Source organism: Taudactylus pleione, unplaced genomic scaffold (assembly GCF_031769625.1).
Source record: "Taudactylus pleione unplaced genomic scaffold, aTauple2 ptg000016l, whole genome shotgun sequence".
NCBI lineage: Eukaryota > Metazoa > Chordata > Amphibia > Anura > Myobatrachidae > Taudactylus > Taudactylus pleione.
Genome location: NW_028284418.1, coordinates 26687043 through 26705720, shown reverse-complemented (window position 1 = coordinate 26705720; position 18678 = coordinate 26687043). Strand labels below are relative to the sequence as shown.

General features: G+C 42.7%; 1 protein-coding gene across 3 annotated transcripts in view; it reads right to left on the bottom strand.

The window, feature by feature from the left end:
* CARD14 (caspase recruitment domain family member 14) overlaps positions 1-18678 on the bottom strand; it is a 104578-nt gene that overhangs the window by 69956 nt on the left and 15944 nt on the right. For all 3 annotated transcript variants that reach the window (XM_088475174.1, XM_088475189.1, XM_088475182.1), the window contains 4 exons: positions 13692-13829; positions 10325-10650; positions 5588-5746; positions 1820-1936 (listed from right to left, as the gene is read on the bottom strand). In XM_088475174.1, the coding sequence (XP_088331300.1) occupies positions 1820-1936; positions 5588-5746; positions 10325-10650; positions 13692-13829 (740 nt within the window). The remainder of the gene's footprint in view (positions 1-1819; positions 1937-5587; positions 5747-10324; positions 10651-13691; positions 13830-18678) is intronic.

Genomic DNA, 18678 nt, shown 5'->3' with positions numbered 1-18678 from the left:
ACTTAAATATAACCTCTATGATTGAGTCTTGTTTAAATATGTAAAAATTCTTATGAAGAATATTTTTAATTTATAACTTATTTCATTTATAATTCATGACTTTCTGACATTTAGACATCAGAGGCAGGTGAGGTACCCTGTCTTACTCAGTTTTTATGTTTGCCTGATTATGTTCATGGCCTGGAATAAATCTTCTTGTAAAAAAGTATCTGGATAACCCTTTTAAACAAAATTGGTTGACGTATTTTTGGCTTGTAGATCCCGATCCAAGGAGCAATTGTGTCTCAACTACACTTTATAGATACCATCAATCTAATGGAGAGTACGCACTATATGATTCATGGGCCGATCTTGCGATCCTCAAAAGTATCGTAACAACCATCGTATAGTGTATATGGGCAAATCCACCCAATTCATCGTTTGATGAATTGGGTGGTTGCATTTAGCCAAGTCCCCCGCAGTACCCGAGATGGGATGATTCCACGGACAACATGGTGTTATTACATAAAACATGTAATGATTTTTCGCATCATCGTACTATGGTTGATGTAGTTTGTACAGCTATACGGTACTTCGCCTCGCCTAGCCGTTGGGTCACAACATTGTTTAGGTGAGTACCCAGCTTTAGACCTATAGTGTTTACTATTGTAATATGGGTAATTGCTAAGATCAACTAGCTCATTGTAAATAGAGATCAGTTTTGTTCCCTGTACTGATACAGTATGGTGTTATCTAGGTATTAAACAGTGAATTTTAAATGTAAATTATTAAATTTAGGATAACAAATTCAAATGTTAAATAAGTTCAACGGATCCCAAATAATAAATATAACAGGCATAGAGCACTAGGTTTGCCACATATGGACCACTTCAAATATAATCTTCACAATTTGCCATGTAAGGGATAGCAATGTTAGGGGCAAAACTAGTGCCAAAGGCCATCCAAAGTGTCTGTAGATAGAAAGTGATATAAAAAAGAAAATAATGATACAAAAGAATAAATAGAATATAGAAGAAAATCATTTTGCCCATCTGAGGTCAATTTATTCCTATGTAGAAACATTGTAATTGCCTCTAGACCAGCTAAATGAGGAATGTGGGACTTTGAAAAATGTCTTCAGGATTGATCAAAACGCATCAAAAGGGAAACACTGTAATACATGAGGCAGATTGCTGAGAACCAATGTTATTTGAATGAATTTAGCAGCAAGGAGTTTGATTTGTAAGAGCATTTAAAAATGAGACCCGGAAAATGGAAAATGGGTGGTCACCTGTGCTAATGATGAATTTATGCATGAACTGAACTACATTGTTAATTATCCAGTGCATGCTATAGAACATGGTTGGCCAAACTCAAGGTACCCTAACAGTCCATGTTTTCCAGATCTCCTATCTGCTGCACAGGTATATTGATAACTAGCTGGCACATTTTAAAAGATCCACATGTGGTCTGGAAAACCTCAGTCCTTGAGGACTGAGTTTGGCCACCTCTGCTATAGAGGAGCTCCCTACAGTGTCTATGATAACAATAGTGCTAGATCTGTAGATTTACACTTGTGCTTACTGATAATTAAGTATTTCTGTATTATTTAATCCACGTTTTATCACCACAGTTTTGTGTACATGAATTTTATGGCAGTTTATCTATTACATTTATTAAATAGTTCTGAATTTGTTTTAAATATGCTAAATATATTTTTTTTAATCTTTAAGCCAAATGTTTAAAAGGGAACTCTTCTAGGATAATATATTTATATATGATGCCCCAATTATTTTATTTATTTTAAATAGGTTCACGGAAAACAAAGGAAGACACTTACCAGCTTTTCACGGTCCTCACCAGCAGCTATCTTCTTTCTGGCTGTGCAAAGCTGGGCTATCAACTCATCTGAGCTTGGCGGGGTCCCATCTGAGCATCGATCTACATCAAACTCCACCTTACAGATGCATTATGAATGGGACAGGGAGGAGATAAGGAAACACAGTGTATCAATCTATCTACAATTATTTTACAAATACGTAGATATGTATAGAGTGTACGTTGCTATAACACTAAGAACTTAATTATTTTCTATTTGTAGCAAAGTATTTAACTACTGATATTTTCGGTGTCAGAATATTAATTGGCAATAGACTGAATTTACTGTAAATTGGGATCTCTAAATCTAAATGTAAAAGAAGACTATAATGTCATGACAATAAATCACCTATTTGCATTGTTCTCTTACTTTTTTGTAACTTCTACATTGACCTTATGCCTATTATACATGTTATTTATTATGTACATTGGTGTGAATCACATGGTGGACATGTATGTATTTACTATGGGGCTGATTCAGAGATGTGCGCTAACCCAATGGTTATAACACATCTGTGATTGTGCCTCCTCTGTGCAGGCGCATGACCCATACTGTGCATGTGCTGTACAAGTATGTGATCCCGCGCGCAGAGCGGCAGCAGACTGTCAGTCATTCACAAGCTGCTGCTGTTTCTGGTTGGGGAGGGGGCGGTGATGGGTTGGGTATGAAATAACTACGGCTTAAAAGTCGGCGGTTCAAATCCTGACCCTGGAAGCCCAACAGAAGACAATGCTGACACCGGGTGGTAAGTATACTTAACCTTCCTCCCTAACCCTCCCTTGGGGGTGCCTAACCATAAGACTCTGGCCGTGGTGCCTATCCCTAAGTCCCCCCCATGGTGCCTAACCCTAACCACCCCTCTGCGCACCCTAAACCTATCCTACCCGGGGGGGTGCCTAACCCTAACCTCCCCCCAGGGGTGCCTACCCCTAGCCCCCCTTCCTCTAGCCTAAACCTAACCCTTCCTGGGGGGTGCCTAACCCTATGTCCCCCCGGGGGTGCCTTAACCTTACCCTCCCCCCCACAACTATTAGTTTGCGTATACATTCGGTATGCCGGGCGTCGGGATTTCGGCGTGAGGCTAATGATAGGCATCTAAATACTGAAGCCTATCTTTAGTCACATGCCGGGCTTTCGGGATACTGGCAGTTGGCATTTTGACCGCCGGCATCCTGACTGCATCCCGGCAGTGATAGCTTTCGTTTTCCCAAATGGAGGTGTGTCGCCACTGTTGGGGGGAAGAGGCTAGGATCTCCGTCGGTGAAAGAGATTTCCTGTCCTCTTTTGTGTATCTGCAGCGGTCAGCTTCAGTGACCCCATGGTCACTCAGCCAGTCGAGGATCCCGCAGATGATCTGATGCAGCGTCTATGGACGCAGTTTGGATGAGTAATGCATGCAGGAGGCGTGATGCCTCCTGCTGCATTACCGTATTAGTTCTATCACAGCTGCTACCATGTTAGCATCTGCGATAGCATCTCCGTCTGAGGCTGAATCACCCCCTATAATCACATGGGTGAACATAGTTTCTGATTTTACTTATACATACTTTCACATTTTTACATTTATTTGTAATTTTTTTAACTGGAGTCATAAAGTCAGTAAGGGGACATAGGGACTGTTATCATTCCATGCAACACATTTCTATATTTTAATGGCCTTAATACAGTTTTTGATCTGTGACCATGAATATACTACAATTTTGACACAGCAAAATATAATGATACATGAACAGGTCAAACAGATGCCGGATATTCACCAGCTTCTAGTATGGTTTTTTTTTTTAGAAGAAAAAAAGGATTTGGGGCATATTATTTAAATGGTCAAACCCCAGCAAATAAACAAATACATAATTTATATATCTTCATCCTCGTGTAAATATCTTATGTAAGTTTGGAGCACACTACTGGACCAAAACTGTAGTAACTCTGCATTCAGCAAGGAATTTGTGGATAACCTGTGTAAATGATCACAATCATGCAAAATTAGGTCTAGAACATGACCATGGGGGGTGTCCAATCAGCCCCGAGCATTGTACAGGCAGTAATGGATAGCCGCGATCATCGAAAAACAGTGATATTGTCCGATTATCCTCATTTTTAGCCAATGTTTTTTTTCACCCTATCGACCAAAATAATAGGATAATTCTCTCGAAAATACAAAGGGACCCGCAATAAGCTTGGGGACATGTGTTTTTGCCATTTAGGTGGTGTAAAAACGGCACTTATCATGGATTGTTTTTTGGGGCACATCAGATCCAGAAAAATATCCACGATAAGTGCCAGCGTCGGGTGGCACTTCGGGGCTAATTGAATAACCCATCCGCGATCAGTTAGCAGCGCAACAAAGTGTTAAACAACAAAACATCAAAGTGTCTTGTTGTTTGTTTAGTATGAACTTTTTCAGCTACTGCAATATTTAGAAGCGTGTATACATAGTGTTTTATAAGCGTACAGATATCCTGAATTTCAGATTTATCTTAGTGAATGTGATTGTCTATTTTATCTCTGTTATGATAGAGATGTTATCCAAATATACACTAATCGAATTCATGGTGGGAAAAATATGATTATTTCTCAAGCTTACTTCTGCTTTAGGGGGCTATTTATCAAATAATATTTGCAGGATATTTTCCCTGAAAACAGCTGTTTTTGGGTGCTACCCGCAAATATTAAGTATCCCCCCAAATGGGAGGTCCCTCCATTTCTGAAAGAAGCTGTAGCTAGTACATGTCACGGGCTGCCTCATATTCACTAAACTCCAAAAAGTGATAGTTTTCAGAGTGTGCTTGCAGGAACCAATGCCAACTTCAGATGGCATTGGTTCCCTGAGCTCCGTTACTTCCTATGGGACGGAGGTCCAGGGTTGCAAAGAGGTATCTGATCGATGCTACCGCCACTTCCGCAGAGTGACCCTGTGGCCATGCGCATGTGTAACCTCTGGTCAAGCATGCGCAGAAGGCCAGCACAGCACTTAAGTAGCAGTGTTAGGGGATCATATTCGTAGGACATAATTGCCTACTTTTGGTTCTTCCTCCCCAGGAGAAGCCAGGAGACGCAGTTTAGGGTGTGGAGCTGGACTCTCAAGTCATTAGGCACTGTCGCTGTCATGGCAAAATGCAGCGAATCACAAGTCTCAGGGGGAGGGGGGGGCGGAGATAAATAATGTGATTTGATGCATTTTAGTCCCTCCCTGCTGACCAGTGATTCACGGCAATTATCTACCTATACTGCCCACTTCAGTAGGAAGTGTGCAAGATGCGGGAGATACTGCCACTCTTCCAAGGGTGCGAGGGACTACCTGAAAGAATTGGGAGACTCCTGCACCTTCTGGGAGAGTAGACAAGTATGTCATAGGTACAGCTGGTTTTGGAGCAGCTGTCCTCGCACCAGTACAATACTAAATTACTCTGGTAATTAAGTATTCATTGCATCAACTCGCGGCGAGCTTGATACTTAATTATGAGTAGGTTCCTATATACATTAAAATAGAAAAATTACATACTTCTGTGAGAAAACTAGAAATACAGTTTTAATACTCATGATGATGGGCCTATATTTACGTGAGTCCTGGAGCTGGAGCTCCATCCGCCCCACTGTTAATCTTACCCTGGAGAGAAGAGGTTAAGATTGTAGTAAGTATAGTACATAATCTGTATAAACGGAAAGGAAGAGTGAGGGACGCAGATAGACAGAAGATAACTGTACATGCATAGTAACTCCCTCTCTCACCACATTTGTCTCTCCTGCCTGGTCCTGACGTTCTTTAAGCTTCCGATTTTCCTTCCTTAGAGCTAACAACTCTTCTTCACACTGCAGTCGTGTAGTCCAGCTCTGAGCCACCTGCAGCTCCATCCGCACTCGATGTAGCTCCTCTTTCACAGCGTAAAACTATAAAGAGCAGATGACTATAATATCAAGTGCTGCATATTACAGTAGATATCTAGTTTATATGCAACTACAAGGAACATAAGACTATACCTTATTATTACAGTAGTACTATGCTGTGGCATTAAGGTTTTAAGTAACTCAGTTTTCACTATAAACCCGTTTTAACTTGTTAAAGTTAAGTCATAAGTAAAATACATTAGAGCAGAGGATTTCAATGGCAAATATTTTTTTTCCTTCACAGATGTTTTAAAAAGAATCTGTCCATCTGATCCAAAGAAAGAGGAGCTTGAAAAATAAAACATCAAAATTCTCATGAATTTCAGGATATTTCAAAGTGATTAAGAAGTGGGGATATTTTTTAATATGTGGTGGGGATTTTAACACTGTTTCAGACCCCTCTATTGATAGGTTCCCAATACTGTCAAGCCCCACGGGTACCACAGTGGAATCATATCTCTCAATTATTGGCATATCAGTCTCTGGTGGATCCTTGGAGATTATTCATTCTCACCGATAAATCCTACACATTTCACAAGGGGGTTCATGGGTCCCTCTCTCGCATTGACTACATTTTACTCTCTACAACACTTCTTTCAGATACTACAGATGCTTCTTTAGGTGACATAGCAGTATCTGACCACGCCCCACTCTCGGTAACACTTATTATTCCTTCGGCTTATTTACGTCTCTCCTTTTGGTGCTTCCCCTCGTACCTTTACCATTCTGAGGAATTTCAAAAGTTCCTTAAATTAAAATGGGCAGAATTTTCGGATGATAACCTTGAGCATTAGGACAAACCTGTCTTGTTTTGGGAAACATCTACGGTGGTCATGAGGGGACACATTATGTCGTACATTGCAAAGGAAATAAGGAAATAAAGGCCCAACATAATGTACTGCACCAATCTATGCAGACTTGCCTAAGGGATTATATAGCAAACCATAATGATACAACCCATACTACATACATCAAATCCCATAAACTAGGACTGAAGGACTGCTTTGGGACATCCCCAAGGTCTCCTTGTGGAGCCTATGGACCCTTTAGCACAGGCCCAGTTGAAAATGGACTACACTAGACAAAAATATATTTCCGCTGGGGTAACAAAACAGGCACCTTATTAGCTAATATGACTAAATGGTTTAAACACAGACACCATGTAACAGCCCTTCGGAATGATCGATCCTCTAATTTACTTACCAAAACTTCAGACGTGTCTAAGACATTTCAAAATTATTATGATATCTTTTATAAAGCTAGCCCGCACGACCCTGTACTAACGGCTAAATTACTGGATGAGGCGTACCTTCCCTGCCTGACACCATTACAGAGGGATGCAAAGCTGAAATAACTGAGAAGGTGATTGCTGGCGCTGTAACTAACATGCATTTAAATAATACACCAGGACAGGATGGTTAATCAGTGGAATCCTACAAACTCTTAAAGCATGATGTGGTGCCAGCACTTCATGCACTTTTTGGTACCATTAGAACGGACGCTCCCTCATATCCATGTTTCAACCAGGCATTTACCTCCCTTATTCCAAAACCAAATAAAGATTAAACTCTCCCCTCTTCCTACCATCCGGTTACCATCCTAAATGTTGACTCCAAAATAATGGCAGACAGCAGGTTTTTCTGGCTTCTATACTGACGGATCATCAAATGGACTTTTCCAGAGGCAGACATTCCGTAAAAGGAATTCGTACAGCCATTGTGGTGGTGATGGCGGCCAGTCTCCAATCTGATTTTTTCATTGGCTTCTGCACACACTGCTGAAGCCGGGCCGGAGCTCACTCATGAGCTCCACCTTCCGGCTCCTGCAGTGGGTGATGAGAGAGACGTCATGACGTCTCTCCCATAGTGCACAGTCGGCTAGGAGGACGGAGGAGCGGACGGTGGCGGGCGCAGGAGCGGTGAAATCAGGTAAGTGTTTTGTTGTGTGTGTGTGTGTCTTTGTCCTTATATATCTAAGGGGCACTGGCACTGCATAGCAGGGGGCACTACTGGGAGCACTGCATAGGGGGGACTACTACTGGGGGCACTACTGGGGGCACTGTATAGGGGGGACTACTACTGGGGGTACTATATAAGGGGCACTGCATAGGAGAGACTACTACTGGGGGCATTATATAAGGGGCACTGCATAGGGAGGTTTACTACTGTGGGCACTATATAAGGGGCACTACATAGGAAGGACTACTACTGGGGGCACAATTTAAGGGGCAACACTGGGGGGCACTGACATTTGCATACAGGGCACTTCTACAGTGGGCATTGCAAGAGGGGATCCACTACTTGGGGCATTAAGGTGCATATAAAATGGAAAGAAATGTTCTCAGAGTAACGAGAAATGGTGGTGTGTCATGTTGACAAGCCCCCAATTTCCAGTGGCCACGCTCCTTGTGGCATGTGACCACACCCACTTTTTGGTGCACGCACATACTTAGGGGGGGGGATCTCTGTTTTTTTAACTTGCCCTGGGCTCCATATACCCTAGTTATGTCATTGCTGTAATAACCCTTTATATGATTTATTGATGAAGGAAGATCCCTCCTACAAAGCCATCTTTATACATTATTCTTTCCTTCGCAACTCCTTTACAATATGATACACAGAAAACAGGGCTGGCAAAATAGAGAGACCAACTTCCATCTCTAACCACAGATAAGTTGCTGCAAACACTTGAGACATCATCAAATTAATCCCTGCAGCATCATATGCAGAATTATTCCTAAATATATTTCATAGGACAAACCTTTCCCCTTATCGTAAACACCTCATGGGGACCACGGATGATCATGCGGCTTCCAAAGTGCTGAATTATTACACAGTTTATGGGAGGTATTGGATACAGGTATGGGGTTATGTAAATTGACATTTAGTTAGTTGCCTACCCTTATCTCCCGAATGGGCAGTTTTTGGCATACTACCCGAAGGCAACAGAGTAGCGAGGGGGGTACGGAAATTACTGTTAGCCATATCAACCATAGCTAAAGAATGTATTCTACAAATGTGGTTACAATCTGCTCCCCCTCCATTCTACCTCTTTTTAGAAAAAACGTTTTCATGTGTTTAGAATGGAGTGGTTAGCGTTGGGAAAGTTACATAGAAACCCTCTCCCACTTACTTAAGGAACAGATTTGGAAGTGTTTCAGGAACACCCTATAGTATGAAACGTGTGTATGTTTTCAAGACCCTCCGATTTCCCTCACTGCTGACTAGACTACGACTGATTTTATTCATAGTGAAAATATATTTTATATTTGTTACATGGGTGTGTATAGGGGAAGAGTAGACGACATGGATTTGGGTTCTCACCATAATTATTATGTTTATTTTTTTTATTTAACATTTATCTGGAATGTAATAATCGACTAATTTTAATATATATTGGTTATGTGTTCCAGAAATATATAATGCTGTATCGCTATTGACTGTACTATAATTGATATTTCTTATGTTTGTACTAGATGTGCTTCAATAAAGGATAACATTTGATGTAAAAAAAAAAAGAAGTGGGGAAATTAAGGAATAACGTCACATTTTTTGGCAACAAGTATCTGTATAAAGTTGTGATAACTTTTTGTATTCTTGTTTTTTTTTCGTAGTATTTAAAGTATAAACATTATTACTACTACAAGCATAAGTCTATTAGTACACTAAATTAAACTAAACTAAATACTGTTATTAATAGTCTGCTGAACTTTCATTCATTAGAACTACATTCATGACTAGTAGTTAACCAATAGTGCTTTAATTATAAAGAATACACAAGTCAACTACAGCCTTTATAGTAGATTCATTAAACAGGTAACGCAGGAGATTTCATGGAATCTCCTGCGTACCGGTCATTCTTGAAGTGGAACGTGATCCCAATACACTAGTATGGGGACCTTCTTATTTCCGTATTCATTAAACTCAGAAAATACAGAATTCTTTGGAATTTGATTGCGAGAACGGACACTATCTTCAGATGGCATCTGTTCTAGATGCCCTGCTCCTTTCTATGGGAAGGAGTCCCGGGGTGTGAAGAAGGATCCATTCAGATTCCTCTACCTCTGCTTGGATCACTCTGAAGGCTAACAGGGTCTTTGTGCGCATGCTTGAATCCAAGTTCAAGAGGTGACATGCGGCAATATGTGTGGCATAAATGTGCACATTTCCACACTGCACATGCGTGTGTATCTACATTTCTGTGTATTGGAGCCCTTTAAGCCTGGAGAGTAAGATCGGGGGTGGGCACATAAATACAGGTTCACAGATGTAGCACGCTCTCAAGAAGATGCACTCTTATGAGACTTGGACATATTCCCAGATACACATCTTAGAAGTAGATACTACTATTAAAACTCATAAAATGCGATTAATGTATCAAGCAGTGAAAAGAGTAGAAAAGTGTACCAGTGGAGAAGTTGCCCATAGCAACCGATCTTTGAGGAAGCATTTATCATCTACATTATATACAATGATAGGCAAATGCTGATTGGTTGCTATGGCAACTTCTCCACTGGTCCATTTCTCCACTCTTCTCACTGCTTGATACATTAGCCCCAAATTAAAATAAACAAATGCTGACCTGTTCCTGCATTTCACTGTTCCTGCCCTGCACTGTGTCCTTCTCCTGTAGTGCGTGTGAGTAACGCATGGACAGCTCATACTGCTCATCTTTCAGTTTGCACAGCATTTGGCTCTGGGCATCCATCTCTCTGCGGAGCCGTTGATTTTCATTCTCCATGCTGCGGACAGATTCTCCTTCCTCCTCCAACTGCTGTTGCTTCTGCCGCATTTTGCGCAGGTGATGCACTAATGTTCCTTTCAGCTGTTTCTCCTGCATCAGCTCCTCTTGCAGGCTACTCAGCGTGCTCATCAAGAAAGCACTCAGCTGACTGCTGTCTATCAGTTCTGCAGATAATGCTAGGTATTAGGAATAAAAAAGTAGCACACACTCAAACTATCCTTTCCAAAGATCACAGCATAAAGTCATAGAACAGATATATATATATATATATATATATATATATACACAAAATGATTGTATGTTTCCCAACTGTGAAATCTATGATAGTGACATACATAAAGGGAGCTCTGATTTTCCTTTTTCAAATAGTAAACAGAAACATCAGTGGGGGGAATACAATTACTGGTGATGCCCAGCTGCTCACATATCACCCAGTTCCTGTAATGCTGGCATGGTTACGTTTTTATGCTAAGTTAATAGACATGATTTTCATTGCGGAATGGCAAATCACGTCCATGGCGCTGAGTTGAATGATCCCCAAAGTGTCATTACTATTTTATGTAATAGACTTATAAGGGAGCATGCAGTCAACATGGTTTGCTTTACATGGATAACCGTGTCGACATTCATCATGTCTATGTGGATGGCATGTCAACATGATAGAATGTCAACTTAACGTCCCTGGTGGCCCAGCGGTTACTTACCTGGTCCCAACAGCTGCAGCAGTTCCAGTGTCTTCTTCTGGGTTCCGGCAGTCATGTGCCTGTCAGTCATCTGATGCACTGTCGTAAGTATAACTGCCCTATCCCTAATCCTGATCCCTAACTGTAACCCTGCCTCTAGTGCCTACCCACCCACTCTGCAGCTTATCCCTAACCCTCCTGGTGGTGCCTAACCCTAACCATTGTCATTCTGAGAATGGCGACATTTCACATGCTGGCATTTCAGATGTCGACATTGTGAGCATGTCGACATTCTGAAGATGTCGACTTGGTGTCTGTCAACATGTTGAACTCTGTCCACATTCTAGTGTCGACATTGTGGTTAGACATTATGAATGTTGACATGGTAAATGTCAACTATGTGACTTGGGTTTGGAAGCCAGTTCTCAAATTCACAAAACTGCAGTTATTTCTAATAAATCGGCTCTCTGCAGAGCAGACTGTTTGAATGACCCTTTGTCTGGACTGATCTTCCTTACCTCTCTGAAAAGTGGAAAGAATCTGTATGAGAATCCAGTTCACCAGGTAAAACAGTTTAGCTACAGTCACCATTTCATACTACACCTGGGTACTACATGTATGTACTGTATGTATGGGAGCAGATGATAATTAGCCATTTCATCCCAAATGCTGGAAAACGGAGAAAACAATCGTTTAGACAAAGTGGTTAAATTAAACAGATTTAACCAACTTGTCTGAACAACCATTTTTGGCCAGTTTAGTTTATTGGGATCATATGGCTGATTGCCATTTGCTCCCATACATTACCATACCAGCATTACAGAAACTGGGTGATAAGTGAGCAGCTGGGCATCACCAGTAATTGTATTCCCCCCACTGATGTTTCTGTTGGCTGGTTGGAAAGATAATCTTTAGGTGTGTAGTCATCTTAACAGTTCAGGTTTTTAGGATATCCATGCTTGTGCACAAATGGTATACTCAAACTTATCCTTAATTCATAGGCATATTTACAATGGGTGCAGGGTGTGCATTGCGCATGGGCCCCTGCGTCCAGGGGCGCCCTCTCTGCACACCCTGCACTAAGAGTATACTTACCTTGTGCCGGAAAGCAGGTCTCCTTCCTCTGTGGCACCATATTCCCAGTGATATTTGGGAAGATGGCGCCACACACTCAAAGCTAAGATTCTGGCACTGTGCTAGAGTCTTTGCTCTCTTGTGCACATACATCACTTTCCCAAATGTCACTGGAAAGATGGTGCTGCTGAGGAGGGTGGCCGGCTTTCCGGCACAAGGTAAGTATATGCGGTGCTGGGTGGGGCCGCTGCTCAGAGGAGGGAGCCTGCTGCACACGCCCCTGCCTTAACTGTTAAGGTGCCTTGAGGACTGAGGGCCAAATGTAACAGGGTGAGAGTTTAGAAAATGTGAGAGTTTAGCAGTAAACTCTGACAAAAAAACTCTCATCCAGATGTTTTCCCATTTTGAAGATAAAACTCGATGTGAGAGTTTATTGCTAATAGATTATAAGTAGTTCATACTTATAAACCATAAATACATGATAATACACCTATTTATCTTTAATTATGGTCATACTTGTTTATTGAAATTGTGATGCCAAAAACTATATTGTTCCATGGTTTCCCGTGTTCAAAATATGTCAGATGGCCTCCTTACTGTAGGCTTTTGTCCATTGAGAACTTTCAGTAACACAATACCTGGGTATGTATGAAGTTTTTAAAAAAAAATAATGCTTACAGGCCTCTTGTACGCTGCCCAGCTAGCCAAAAGTAACATCAGGTTCTACCTCTGGGATTTTTACATTATGCTGTTCACACAGGACCATTATGGTCAGAATAAAAATCAGTGTGGGTTTATAATGTCGGGTACACACTAGACAATATGTCGTCCAATCCGGCGGATCGGACAACATATCGGGCTCATCAGCCAGTGTGTACCCGCTATGTCGCTGGGAATGCGCGCTCCCACGTGTCTTCAGCGACATCACCCGGTGGACCTGGGACCATGCTGCTGAATGCAGCATGGCCTCCGCCATCGTTCCGTTGCTGTCGGCATTGGTAAGTGCGTATGCACTTGCTGATGCCGACACCACCACCGGGTCTCGCCGTGAACGACATTGTGCTGAGTACACATTGCTTAGTGTGTACCCAACATTAGTGTTGGGCCAATCTGTTTTGTTTTTGTTTGTTTGTTTGTTTGTTTGTAAGGGGCGGTGAGACTTGCACAGCGCAGGTTACACATTTTGAGAGGTGGGGACGTTTTAGTCGTCCCCCAATTTTGTGGTAAGAGTTATCTTGGCTAGAGCTAGATAGTGGTAGCGCCTTCTTTTGCCACCCTCTTTAATTAAAATAAATTTGCAATTTAATAAATATATCAATTCTAATTCGAACCAAGCAACTGTTGTCTGTGTGGTTATTTCCTTTAGAAGTTAAGCTTAGCATAAGAGGTTATTATGTTTTGTCACAATAAATGAATGGATGCCTTAAAGACTGAAGATTATCTCTTACTGCTAAAACTGTTGGGATCCTTTGATGCTTCTTTCCCAGTAATGAGGGTATAAATTTTGGGATTGACCAGCATTAAGCTATCCAAAAAGGCAATTGCTCCATTCTTGCCCCGTGTGTGAAGAAGGTCCAAGAGGTAGCCTATAATGAGAGGAGAGCAGATACAGTACTTAAAAGACAAACACATGACAGTTTATATAATAATTATGTCAATTGGGGAAGTGTAATACAAATTATCTGACTCTTTAAACTGTGCTTAATTCAGAATTATTAAACTGACACCAGGTAACAAGACAAAAAAAGAAAATATACCTTATCATTTTTTTTTATTAAAATGATCAGTGTGAGATCTCCAAACACATTGTTAAAACGTCCACAAATGATAGAGACGGATCTAACATTGGAGGACGTATTCCAACTAATTGCTGGAATTTATATGTATCATAATCCTGGACTTTCTTTGCCCGGCAATTGGTAAGTCTTGTTTGCAACCATAATTATTCTATCTGATATTAGTTATATAGGGCCAGATTCAATTAGCCGCGATTAATTACTCCGGGCTAATTGAACTGCTATGCAATTAGAGCCAGCGATCTACAGTTTACATGGATTTCAGCTCGAACAGAGGGCCTGATTCAGAGCTGCTCGCTAGATGCGTTCGCTCGCTAGATGCATATGCAAATTCGGCAAGGCAGGCATTCGCACGGAAAGGCATTAGCATGCCCATTATGTCTTGGCGTACGATCGCTCTGTGTATGCAGATGCCCACCTGCCTGTCTTAAGATGCCCACTTGCGCACGTCATCTCCAGGAAGTGTATGCAACCATCGGTACATCGAGTACCTTCGGAAGCGAATGCAGCGCTTGTGGCTGACCATACCCTAACGCAAGCACTGCGAGTTCTTCAGTGTGAAATTCAGCCAAGTGACGTGTACTATGACGCTGCCTCTTAATTATGCACGCCTCTGAAATGGCGTTAAGACGCTCAGGCACGCCTGTGTTCGCACCTCCACTCCCCCGTTTTCTCCGACCAACCCGTCACCACCCACAAACAGCTTCTCCTGTCACTATTTATGCCGAGCTGTCTATGCGCAGCGAGCGAACGCTTCCCAATCGCTCGCACTGGTTCACGCATACGCACTGCGATGCGTACGCATGTGCAAATTGCAAACATCGGCTGGCTGCATGAAAAACGCATCTTAGCGAGTGGGTCTGAATCGGGTCCAGAAATCGTAGTGAAACGCCCTGATCACAAGTGCCGTGAATGTGTTAACCCATAGCTCCGGGAACTTATCCTGGATTCTATGGGTTATAGCGCAAGGAAAAGGGGCTGTAACTGAATAGCCCTGGCAATAAAGCTCAAGGCTACAACACTTTTCCCGGCACGGTAAATTACCGCATCTAATTGAGGGCCGGTGCTACCATAAGGCAACCTTAGGCAGCCGCCTAAGGGCGCCGGCCACTGGAGGGTGCCGCTGAGTCCACAAAAAAAAATGTATGGCATAATTAATGGCGGAGTGGCATATAATTAATTTGTGGCACAGCTGTGTGGCATGTTCTGAATTTGTGGCAGTGTTATGAGGTACATTATGATTATGGTGCTCTGCTGTGTGTAATATTCTATATAGTAGATTATGAATTTGGGACACTGCTGTGAGGCATATTATAAACTGGGGAGACTGATGCGTGGCATATTATGAATTGGAGGGAGAAGGGTGAAATGTTGCCTAGGGCGCCCGGAAACCTTGCACCGCCCCTGATAGTATATACTTTTTAGACAGTATTTTTATATTTTTCATGTGTTTATATTAGGGGTGAGTGGGTTCGGATTTCTGAAATCCGAACCCCCCCGAGCCCCCCCGATCCGAGTCCGATCCGAATCAGGCTCGACTTTTCCCGCCTGACTCGGATCTGAAATCGAGGCAAAACGTCATCATCCCGCCTTCCGAGTCTCGCGGGTTTTGGATCCTATATAAGGTACCCGCGTCGGCGCCATTTTCTCACTCGGCTGTGGACAGTGAAGAGGGAGGGTGGGAGTTAGGGCTGTGTAGTGTAGTGTAGTGTAGTGCTGCTGTTGTCCACTACTTCAAAGTCCATAGGGGCTGGCTGTGTTGTGCTGTGCTGCTGTTGTTAATAGGGGCTGTGTCCACTACTTCAAAGTCCATAGGGGCTGGCTGGACTGTGTTGTGCAGTCAGTTCTCCATAGGGGCTGTGTCCACTCCAAAGTCCTGTGCAGTGTCCCAGTCCTAAAGGGGTGCTGTAGTGTTGTCCAGGGGGTGCTCTGTCCATCAGGGGTGCTCCCCCCAAGTGCTAAAAAAATAATATATTTTCTGTGTTTGTGAATTGTGTGCGCAGTAGCCGCACGTGCATCAACAAAGTAGTGCCAAGCGTGCGCCTGTGTCATAAGTAAAGGGCCGGCTGGCTTGACCGTTAAAGGGTGCTGTAACCCACGAAAGTACACTCCAGTCCAAACCAAAAAAAAAATTATTTTCTGTGTTTGTGAATTGTGTGCGCAGTAGCCGCACGTGCATCAACAAAGTAGTGCCAAGCGTGCGCCTGTGTCATAAGTAAAGGGCCGGCTGGCTTGACCGTTAAAGGGTGCTGTAACCCCCGAAAGTACACTCCAGTCCAAACCAAAAAAAAAATAATTTTCTGTGTTTGTGAATTGTGTGCGCAGTAGCCGCACGTGCATCAACAAAGTAGTGCCAAGCGTGCGCCTGTGTCATAAGTAAAGGGCCGGCTGGCTTGACCGTTAAAGGGTGCTGTAACCCCCGAAAGTACACTCCAGTCCAAACCAAAAAAAAAATTATTTTCTGTGTTTGTGAATTGTGTGCGCAGTAGCCGCACGTGCATCAACAAAGTAGTGCCAAGCGTGCGCCTGTGTAATAAGTAAAGGGCCGGCTGGCTTGACCGTTAAAGGGTTCTGTAACCCCCAAAGTACACTCCAAACCAAAAAAATATATATTTTCTGTGTTTGTGACTTGTGTGCACTGTGGCTGCACGTGCATCAACAAAGGAGCAGCGCCAAGCATGCGCCTGTGTCCCATAAGTAAAGAGCCGGCTGGCTCATTTCTTAAAGGGTGGTGTAACCCACAAAGTGCACTACTCTCCAGCAAAAATAAAAAAATATTTTCTGTGTTTGTGTGCGCTTTAGCCGCACGTATATATATCAATATAACATAAATGGAGGACCAAACTTTCTCCGATAAAAATAAAATAGGGAAAGATCAAGAACCACTTCCTCCTAGTGCTGTTGCTGGTACTGGGAGTAGTTCATCATCCCAGAGAGGAAGTAGGAACATCACTACTTTTACTAAACAATTGACCCTCCAACAGTCCCTAGCGATGAGGATGAAGTACGACAGCAGTCATCCTGAAGCAAAACGTATAACTGAGGCCTTGACTGCTATGTTGGTGTTAGACGTGCATCCGGTATCCGCCATTAGTGCAGTGGGATTTAGACAATTGATGGAGGTAGTGTGTCCTCGGTTCCAAATCCCGTCTAGATTCCACCTGCATCCTCAAAGCAGCAGCGACAAGCGTGCATCTGTCTGTTAAAGGGTGGTGACACCCTCAAAGTGTGCTACACAAACAATTAAAATATTGTTCTTTTTTTTTCTGTCTTTGTGAAATGTGTGGGCTGTAGCCGCACCTGCATCCTTAAATCAGCAGCGACAAGCGTGCGTCTGTCTGTTAAAGGGTGGTGACACCCTCAAAGTGTGCTACACAAACAATTAAAATATTGTTCTTTTTTTTTCTGTCTTTGTGAATTGTGTGGGCTGTAGCCGCACCTGCATCCTTAAAGCAGCAGCGACAAGCGTGCGTCTGTCTGTTAAAGGGTGGTGACACCCTCAAAGTGTGCTACACAAACAATTAAAATATTGTTCTTTTTTTTCTGTCTTTGTGAATTGTGTGGGCTGTAGCCGCACTTGCATCCTCAAAGCAGCAGCGACAAGCGTGCGTCTGTCTGTTAAAAGGTGTTGTAACTCTCAAAGTGCTCCAAAAAATAAAATTTTTTTTTTAATGTGTTTGTGACTTGTGTGCGATGTAGCCGCACTTGCATCCTCAAAGCAGCAGCGACAAGCGTGCGTCTGTCTGTTAAAGGGTGGTGACACCCTCAAAGTGTGCTACACAAACAATAAAAATATTCTTCTTCTTTTTTCTGTCTTTGTGAATTGTGTGGGCTGTAGCCGCACCTGCATCCTTAAAGCAGCAGCGACAAGCGTGCGTCTGTCTGTTAAAGGGTGGTGACACCCTCAAAGTGTGCTACACAAACAATAAAAATATTCTTCTTTTTTCTGTCTTTGTGAATTGTGTGGGCTGTAGCCGCACCTGCATCCTTAAAGCAGCAGCGACAAGCGTGCGTCTGTCTGTTAAAGGGTGGTGACACCCTCAAAGTGTGCTACACAAACAATTAAAATATTGTTCTTTTTTTTTCGGTCTTTGTGAAATGTGTGGGCTGTAGCCGCACCTGCATCCTTAAAGCAGCAGCGACAAGCGTGCGTCTGTCTGTTAAAGGGTGGTGACACCCTCAAAGTGTGCTACACAAACAATAAAAATATTCTTCTTCTTTTTTCTGTCTTTGTGAATTGTGTGGGCTGTAGCCACACTTGCATCCTCAAAGCAGCAGCGACAAGCGTGCGTCTGTCTGTTAAAGGATTACATCGGTGACAGCATCCAAGTAGGCATGTCAGACAGTCCGTACCTGTACTGGCAGGAAAAAGAAGCAATTTGGAGGTCCCTGTACAAACTGGCTCTATTTTACCTGAGTTGCCCCCCCTCCAGTGTGTACTCCGAAAGAGTGTTTAGTGCAGCCGGGAACCTTGTCAGCGAAAGGCGTAGGAGGTTGCTTCCACAAAATGTGGAGAAGATGATGTTCATAAAATGAATTATCAACTCTTCCAGGGAGACCAGCCTCCAGAACGTACAGAGGGACCTGTGGTTCCAGCAGGGACAAATTAATACTCTGTGAGGATGAGGATGTACACACT